The following is a 10,116-nucleotide window of genomic DNA, read 5'->3' on the forward strand; positions in this document are numbered from 1 at the left end:
ATTTAATTAACACAATCATTTTAATTAACCAATTCTTCTGTTACAAATCTTTTTTTAATCTAATATTGTCTGTCCACATCTAAATGGGACTTACATCAGTAAATTACAACAAAAAATTGCAAGAAAAGAACAAAAAACAAAACACATTATAAAAACGAAAATGAAAATATGGCTTTTATGCTTTATAAAATATATACTTTTGATAGAAATGCCAGTAAACCAAGTTGTCACAAATGCAAACTGTGACACTGCAAAAACATTACCCGGAGATACTATTTGTAACATTTCAAAGCTTTATTATTCTTTTCTTTAGAAAATTATATGTTTTCTCTATGAATTGTTTCAACGCAAAAGTTAATCATTGCACCGCTGGTCCAAATTGCCACAAAAAATAAGAAAAAGAGGGAAAAAAAAGCTGTCGACTGTCAGAAGAACAGAAGACAAATTGAGAAAGTCCAAATCTTGTCTTGAAAAGCTTACAAACACTGTTTGGCCCCTGCCATGATCACAAACTTTCAAAACACGCACTGCTCATCTAATCTATCTAGTACTGAAAAAATGACTTGTATATGCGGCATATCCAAATACAACAAAACAATAAAGCTGGCATGGCAATTCTCAAAAAAGTGACAGAAATAAACAAAACACTTTTAAAATAGACATCCTGATACATAGTTCACTTTTTACTCATTGCATATCATTAATTACTTTTCTCAAACTCAATGTCACTGATTAGTCTCTGATGCGGCTCACTGATCCTGTCCATCCTCTCTGAGCTCTGACGGCAGGAACTTGTACTGTTGCTGTCGGATCATGGCCAGCTTCTTCCTGGCATCCTCCAGCTCTCTCTCCTTCCTGAGCATCTCCTCCTGAGCAGCGATGATCTGAGGGCACACACACATCCAGATGAAAATCCACAATGTTTTTAGAAATCTCACAAAACAGAGTGGTTACAACGTCAAATTGAATAAATGTGTTAAAAATGCATTGGTTGTTTATAGTCATTAACACTAATAGCATTTAAATAACATTGCATGTGTTAATCAACTATGGCAGGCCAAGTAAAAACAAACTTGACATGCAGCAATATGAAACTGACACTGTAACGTACTGCATGCTTTTATTCACAACATGAAAAATGTCAGTCGTTGTGCTGGAAATACTCTAATAAAACACAGTTAATATGTATCTAAATGTGCTAGAATTTGACTTGTAAGTGATATTCTCTTTACCTGAGCGATACCGCCCACCATCTTGCTCTTCACCATCACAGCCTGATCATCGTGAGCCTCAAATGCAGCCTTCTGTGCCGCCTTCACCAGGTTATCCGATGCCCTCTTGACAGCATTACCTGCGGCCTAACGAAAAAAAAAACCCAGACATGTCAGAGTACTTTACACAGCATTCAACAAAACCAATAAAACACATTCTGCTCAAAAGTACAAATTCTCAGCTTTAAGAAGGTTAAGACATTGAATCTCTTCAAGATTCATCTCATCACACTCACTCTGAAATACAGATACCACAGTAATGCCAAGGTCACAGGGCTGATTCCTAGAGAGCACATATACTGAGAAAACTACAGCCAGAATATTACGTTGGCTAAAAGCATCTACCAAATGAATACATATAAATGTGTGCTGCTCTTGGTATCCCCCCCCCCCAAAAAAGAGGCTTTCTGGAAAACCTTTCTGACAATATGAGCTGCAACAAAGTTTGCCTCATATGAACTACGTTTGCAAGAATCAGCAATACTTAAATACAAGCCTAATACTAGACTGACATTTAGCAATTGTTATCTAGCTCTAGTCACAGCTGCATCATTCTTTTATTGTTCTTGTATTGGTGTTCTGGACTGTATTCTTACATGGCAACCCTGTGGAAATTTTGATTTGTGGCTAGAAGTACAACTATAGTACTTTAGGAAAAACTTTAAATTATGGCTACAAGTACAGTACAAATACAACTACTTTAATTTGTGGCTACAAGTACACTACAAATACATCTACTTTAATCTGAGGCTACAACTACACTATAAATACAACTACTTTAATTTGTGGCTACAAGTACCTTACAAATACATCTACTTTAATGTGTGGTTACAAGTACACTACATATACAACTACTTTAGTTGTATTTGTTAGGTACTTGTAGCCACAAACTTAAGGTAGTTGTATTTGGAGTGTACTTGTAGCCACAAAATTACTTTAATTTGTGGCTACAAGTACCTTACAAATACAACTTCTTTCATTTGAGGCTACAGGTACTTTAATGTGAGTACATTACAAATACAACTACAATACTTACATTTTGTGGCTAGAATTACAACTATGTGTACAACTATAATTTGTGGCTACAAGTACACTACAAATATAAATACTAATTTACAGCTAGAAGTATAACTTTTACTCTGTGGCTACAAGTACAACTACAAGTTAAGGCAAACCTGTGGAAACACTGGACTGTCCTTGATTATAACTGCCAATTTATTATGAATGAGTCTTATTAAAAACAGACGCAATTTAAACATATAAACAACATTCACGTTATCAAAAGATGAATCGTGACAGCTATGTGTGAACCCAACGAAGTAGCTTTTAACAAGTAGGGGTTTGAAGTCAAACCCCACATCTGCCTGATCTGAAGTTTGTAGGAAGGCTCTGCATGTGTCTGGACTCTGGGGATGGCTTTATAAGGAAATGCAGCTGTGGAGAGTGCAGCCTGAACCAAACACACCTCTGGTGCTCCTTTGGCAAACGTTCCAGGGATATTTTTTTTTGTCTTTTTGATGCCATTTGAGGCATTGTATACGGCTGAAGGTGTGATTTAAGGTTGAGTGTCAGGAGTCAGCTGATTTATTTCTGTAAGAGGAAGGACTGGCCCGCACTTTATACACAAACTAGCTTAGCCAAGAGATTCTGCACTGCTGCCACAGAAGACATTTTACATTACTGTGCAAAGTTCTATTGAAACTATTTGGATTCTGTTCATGTCTTGTAACCAAGTACTCCTGGTGCTACATCTTATTTTGTGCAGATGAGAAGACTTTTCTCATGGGCAGACTGATAACAGCAGAAGTGGGATAGTGCAACGGGGAGGGAAGTATATCGCCGGTAAAAAACAAACAAACAAACAGACCAGCTATATCCTGAAAAACAGACCATCCATCGACTGTAAAAAAAAAGATGGACGACGCGTCTCCACTTCCTTCCACTATAGAAAAGTGAAGCCAAAACATTCACAGTATGGCCGCTGTCATCTTGCGAAAATGACGTCATTTGGAGCCCGAGTCTGCGCAGTAGTGATCGTGAGGTGAAGCCACGGTATCAAAGTCCCGCCCAAACTCCCGCAGACCCAATCGCAAGCTCACAATCATCACACCACACCCCGTTTTTATAGCATCAAATAACTAATTAAAAGCAAACTTATTAGAAAAATGAACACTTGAGCATACATCAGCATGCTAAGAACTACCTAAAATGACAGAAAGTCTTTGGAAAAAAAATATTTTAAGTGTAATTTGATTGTTTGGTTTGTCTCCGGTCCCATTACATTACATGGAGAGGGCGGGGTTTATGACCTATACTGCAGCCAGTCACCTGGGGGCGATCGAGACGCTTTGGCTTCACTTTTGTGGCATGCTTGTGACCATTTATGACCATTTATTTTACAGAGAAAGGCAGACAGTCACAGAATGTAGAGCGGGTGTAATTCTGTAAATAAAAGCGGATGAGCAACACCATTCTGATGATCTGAGAGTGCCACTGACTATATCAGTCAAAATACTGTCATCTGCTGCCCTGATTGTAAAACAAAATGTGATTGGTTGAAGTCAGCACTAAGTTATGACTGGTCAGAGTAATGTGGGCGGTAGCAAAGGAATGGTTGCTATGATTGGGTACATATGAATGATTTTAATGAACATAATATTGAAATAACTATGACTGGATCTGTATTGGTTAATGTTAGTGTTAAAATACCTGGATTCAGTATTAAAATTTCTTTGAATTTGCATTCCCATTTAAAGGAGTGTGTTCAACAGCAAATTAATGTTGCTCACAGCATGTGACAAATTATCCAACCATGTTCAATGTCTTGCTTTTCAGAACATTGTCATTAATGTCTCAAAGCATAATAAACAGAATTGTACATTGAAATCAATTCGAACTGTAAGTCGATATAATAAATCTCCCAGCAGCCTCCACAGCTGTTATCACAAGCACTCATCAGTGCACATTACACATCAGACAGCTGGACTGTGTAAGACAAGATGATGGAACTGTATCTATTCCTGCTCCAGCATTACATTCATCTCACTGCTGCAAGGCTAAAACACTGCTAAACTAAACATGGACCTTTACCAGAGATTCCTCTAGAAGAGAGTCCACAAAATAGAAAATGGCATCAGATACTGTAGATATAAGTGTCTGAATGTTCATGCTATGATTTGCTCAGAACCAGGTTTTAATATGTGTGAAAATTCAGTATGATGTTTATTGTGACTTAAGATATAATGGTGGTCTCAGGGTTATTAGGCTTTAAATGTAAACCTCAGCCTTTACCCTGTGCAGGACGACAGCTGTCTGACTGGAGGCAGGAGGGGTGTAGTGGGTTTCACTGTGTCACTCAATATTTAAAGGCTTTGTTGAGAGGCGGACACACAACAACTAAGTCATTGTTTATTTGTGTCAGACCATGGCAGTGGCAAATGATGAGAGGAAAGGATGGTTTTAAAACTCTTATATTAGGATGCGGGCCAATCTGACCCATTTTGAGTTGTCTGAAATACTGGATAACCTATGATTCATCATATGATGATGAACCTTAAATAAATAATAATAATAAATATATGAATTTAGTGAATTTTTTTCATTTAGGAAATTACAAAATTATGATTATGATGTTTGGGGTCAAATTGATCCACATACTACAAGGTTAAAGACAACTGCACAGATTATAATGAAATAAAAAATTATTATATATTGTGTAATGTCAGTTTCTTATCTACACTTTGAGGGTATTTATGTTTATGCATTTGGCATACATTTTTATCTGAAGAAACTTGCGCCACAATAAAAGTATATATACAGTATATACGTTTTTTTTTTTTAAACACACAGAAACACACAGAAAGAAATGCTTTTCCACACTTCTTAGGTTTAAAATGTTTTTAAAAATGTACAAAAAACAAAACAAAAACACAATACTGTTTATAATATTCACAGTTACAGTGATAACCAAAATTGTTAAATACAGTTTTAAATGTTTTTTCATGTTCATTTTTTGTGATATGTGAGAAGTGAGTATTAATGTTAGAGGTTTACTGTTTTTATCTGATTCTTTTTTTCATAGACTAATTTTTAGTGAATTGTATTAAATCCAATTAGGACCAATTTGACCTCCACTATTACTATCATACATGTTTTCAACCTAATACAAGGGGCTTTCAAAACATGTACCTCAAAAACTACTGAATGGAAGTCCCCAAAATCTATCAAACACACACACACACACACACACACACACACACACACACACACACACACAGGTTTGTTTTTATGGTTTATGGGGACTCTCCATAGGCGTAATGGTTTTTATACTGTACAAACCGTATTTTCTATTGCCCTACACCAACCCTACCCCTAAACCTACCCCTCACAGGAAACTTTGTGCATTTTTAGATTTTCAAAAAGACTAATTCTGAATTATTTATAAGCCTTTTGAATTACGGGGACACTGAAAATGTCCTCATAAATCACCTTCTTGTTGTAATACCTATGTCATACCCATGTTATTATACAAATTTGTGTCCTCATAAACCACATAAACATGCACACACACACACACACACACACACACACTGACCTGCAGTCTCTTCATGGTCTGGGAGTCCTGGTCAGCCTTGACCTTACAGGCCACCAGCAGCTGAGCAGTGGATGCTGCCACCTGTTTGGCTGAAGAAATGAGTTTCTCCTCACTGGCGTGACCCTGAACAGCAGAGTTAGCCGCCTCACACAGGTTGCTGGTAGCTGCAGCCACCATACGCGCCTAGAGCCAATGAATTCATGGACAAAATATGTTGAACATCCACCTCATCAAAAACTACTTCATGCATGTATGTGTAGGTATCTGAAACCTCCGCATCTAAATCTATCAGAAGAAACTGAGAAAGTTAAAGTGCTAGTTCACCCAAAAATTATCGTTCTGTCATCATTTACTCTCCCTCATGTGGTTTCAAACCTGTTCGACTGACTTTGTTCTGCACAACACAATAGAAAGTATTCTGAAAACGTCTCAGAGTTCTCTTGTCCACACAGTGAAAGTCAATAGAGACCAAAAGATGTTTTGGACTTCACTGACTTTGGACAAAAATAACTGAAACATTCTTTAAAACATCTTAATTTGTGTTTATAATGGTACGAGGGTATGATATGACAGCAAATGATGACAGAATTGTCATTTCTGGGTGAAAGCTCAAGAAATCAGTACTTCCAGCACCACTTGTGACAGTGACTTTGAAACAGACGTACAGCAGAAATGAGACCCTGTGACCACTGTCCATCATCCACAGCATTTGCTGGGATCGCCCCGACCTGACAGAGAGAGAGAAATGCATTACTGACTGAGCAAAGCTGAACAAAGTACAGGCATTCTGGATGAAGTTTCCTTCAACAGCATGTTCATCGAGGCACGTTCATACCTTCCCTTGAGCCACCAGCTCTCTCTGAGCGGCAGATGCAGCTTTGACCAGAGCGCTTGTGGCTGCAGCGATGGATTTAGCTGCTTCCAGAATCTGCTCCTCGAAGTTTAGACTCTCATCGGCTTCCTGTTAAACAGAACAGAGCAAAAATTTATTTCCATCACTCTCTGAACACTGTGACTGATCCTTAAGGTTTTTCACATGCATATGAACACATCACAATGGTTTTTCATTCCAGTATAGATGATGAGGATGATGATGGAGGTCAATTCATGCTGCATTCATATTTCATGTGAGTTGTGTTACCTTAAATCCAAATCCAAACTGGGCAATGCAAACAGGAATAGTTACACAAATGTCACATAATAATCAGGAACATCCGCTTCAAAATATATGAGCACTGAGTGGGATTTTCCAAGTTAAATGTAAAATGTCAGGCAGTGTAGTGTGTCAGTTAAGCTGCTGGTGCGTGTGCGAGTCCTGAAGGATGTGGGTAAATGTTTCCTCACCTTGGGTTTGGCTCGGGGTTTGAGCTGCTCTAGTTTCTTAGCGGCAGCTTCAATGGCAGCTGCGGCTCCCAGCAGCTCATTTTCGGCGATGACAGTCGGGTCCTCAGGATCCACCCACTCTGTACCTAAAGAAAGCATCGTAACCAATCAAACTCGTGTGTGGGATTCTGCCGTGTACCTGTAATAAAATGCTATATCTCGGCCTTCCTCCACCTCCTTGTATTCTTCCTCTGATTTGAGCACATTCTGCATTGCTTGGATTTGGATTTTTTTGATTATCTGTGGTTCTTTTTATAAATCCTGAGGTTCTGACTGGTGTGAGAATAATTTGCTTATTTAAGGAAAATATTCAACAACAACAACAAAAAAATATTGTTCTGAATTGTTAGTATTAGATAGATCGGGGTCAGTAAGATTATTAGATTATTAGTTTTTGAAAGAAGTCTCTTCTGCTCACAAGGCTGCATTTATTTGACCAAAAACAGTAATTTTGTGAAATGGATTTACAATTTAAAATAGCTGGTTTTTATTATACTATATTTTAAAATGTAATTTATTGCTGAATTTTCAGCATCATTACTTCAGTCTTCAGTGTCACATGATCTTCAGAATCATTCTAATATGCTGATTTGCTGCTCAAGAAACATTCCTGATTATTATCAATGTTGAAAACAGTTGTGCTGCACAATATTTTCGTGTTGAAACGGTGATACATTGTATTTATCAGGATTCTTTAATAGAAAGTTGAAAAGAACAACATGTATTTGAAATAGCAATCTTACATTATACAAATTTTTACTGTCACTTTCGATCAATGCATCCTTATCCTCAAAGTATACATTTCTTTAAAAAAAAAAAAAAAAAATCACACTGACCCCAAACTTTTGAATGGTAGTTTATATTCATAAAGGAATATAATTTCCTTTATGTGCAATAAAAATGAACAGCAGAAAGTCTAAGTATCTTATCATATTAAATATGTTATTTTACTCTTATAAATAATAGATACCTAGACTTTTCTTGTGTGAATTGGCACCTACAGTATAAATCATCCTTTTTCTTTAAATCCTCACAGACCCCCACAGAAATTCTCCTGGTCTCTCATCATGTGTTAAATCAGGGTCTGGGTATTATCACCCCGAGCTCTCAGATCACTTTCAGTGGATTATCCTGATAAATCCTGCTTGGATTCCCTGCTCATGATGCAGAACTGGAAGCGGATACTTGACCTGAGCTGATGGAGAGGACAAGAGGGCAAGAAGTACGAGAGGAGCCCTAGATCTAGAGCCCTGCAGCCAGAAGATAATCCACTGAATCTGGGATGGTGAGTGTAGAGTGTGTGTACTGAGAAACATGACACACAGGTCGCTGTCGTACCTTTCATGGCCTCCGCAACCTGTATGAGCTCCGTCACTGAACCGGCCACACGTTTGGAGAAGTGTGCCAGCTGCTGTTTAAGGTCATGACTTGGTTTCTGAATGATCTGTGGATAGAGACCGCATGACTTCAAACACATGAAAGCATTAAAACATCCTAAATGAGAGATTGTTAAATCAATCTGACACTGATGACATCTTCAACTCCTCACAGACAGCTCATTGCTGTTAGACACTCATGCGGTCAACTAGAAGACACTAATCTAGTGATTTCTGAGGTGTGTGTGTGTGTGTGTCCTCGGCGTGTCCTCCAGGGTGGTGCTGGTGACAGTGGAACAGGTGCATGGCATTAGCAGAGCTGTTCGTTTGAGACAGACGGCTAAGAAAAGACTTGGCCATGAGCAGGAATGCTGGGAATGACACAGACAATACCAGAAACACACCCACAGACAAACATATGCTGTCTGTCTATATAAACCCTACAGAAGCACAAATAACTCTTCAGAGTTCCCATGTTCTGATCACCGGATTTCACTAACTGTTCCAGTCGTTCATGATTTTAGTTTTAAGACTGTGGTGCATTTCTCTTTAAAGAGGTCATATGACGTTGCTAAAAAGAACATTATTTTGTGTATTTGGTGTAAAGCAATGTGTTTAAGGTTCAAAAAACACATTATTTTCCACATACTGTACATTGTTTCTCCTCTATGCCCCGCCTTTCTGAAACACGTCGATTTTTACAAAGCTCATCGGTCTGAAAAGCGAGGTGTGCTGTGATTGGCCAGCTATCCAGTGCATTATGATTGGCCGAATACCTCAAGCGTGTGACGGAAATGTTACACCGCTATCATACTGTGATGCCCTGTCCGGCCGGAGCGTAACATAAAACCATGTCTGCATTTGTGATCGGAGAAATGACTTTGCCGTTTTAGGTAGGTGTGTTTAACTCTTAACTTTTATAAAGAATATCTCTTTGGATTTGAGACTTTAGTCTTTGCAACTTTACAGATCTTCTTTATGCACCAAGAGCTTGTAACACTCCAAAGAGAAAGGAAAACCTGAAATCGCATCATATGACCCCTTTAAATGTCAGGTGACTATATTTGGAATGAATAGATCTAAATGATCAATAGACTACTAATGTGTCCAATACGACGCTCAACCGACAGGCTCATGTTTCAGACTGGTTTTATTCCAGTCAAACATTCAAAGAAATATACAGAAAATATTTAAGAGCAGAGTAAAACTACATTTTGTGATTTGAAGGTGTTTCCATTTCAAGGTTTAAGACATTTTTAATTTAACATTTACATTTTTATTATTTTTTGCCATAGTTAGCAGGATGTTGGCACAGTCTAATAATCGTGACTATGGGAACCCTGTCTCTTTCTGAATATTACACAAAACTGACAATCCATACTGATTTGGCCTCCTCCCAAAACCTTAAACTCACATGATTAGTGCGCAAACACACACACACACACACACACACACACGCACACACGCACACACACACACACACACACACACA

The 10,116-nt window shown here is 38.1% G+C and overlaps 1 protein-coding gene across 1 annotated transcript in view; it reads right to left on the minus strand.

The window, feature by feature from the left end:
- Positions 1-279: 279 nt before the first annotated feature.
- The window catches only part of tln1 (talin 1), a 95,157-nt gene continuing 85,320 nt past the window's right edge, over positions 280-10,116 (minus strand). Inside the window, 7 exon segments of the mRNA XM_016462513.1 lie at positions 280-884; positions 1,233-1,358; positions 5,866-6,048; positions 6,531-6,593; positions 6,701-6,826; positions 7,210-7,334; positions 8,587-8,692. Of these exon segments, the coding sequence (XP_016317999.1) occupies positions 750-884; positions 1,233-1,358; positions 5,866-6,048; positions 6,531-6,593; positions 6,701-6,826; positions 7,210-7,334; positions 8,587-8,692 (864 nt within the window). The 3' untranslated portion in view covers positions 280-749.

Source organism: Sinocyclocheilus anshuiensis, unplaced genomic scaffold, assembly GCF_001515605.1.
Source record: "Sinocyclocheilus anshuiensis isolate Anshui unplaced genomic scaffold, SAMN03320099.WGS_v1.1 scaffold664, whole genome shotgun sequence".
In the NCBI taxonomy this organism is placed as follows: domain Eukaryota; kingdom Metazoa; phylum Chordata; class Actinopteri; order Cypriniformes; family Cyprinidae; genus Sinocyclocheilus; species Sinocyclocheilus anshuiensis.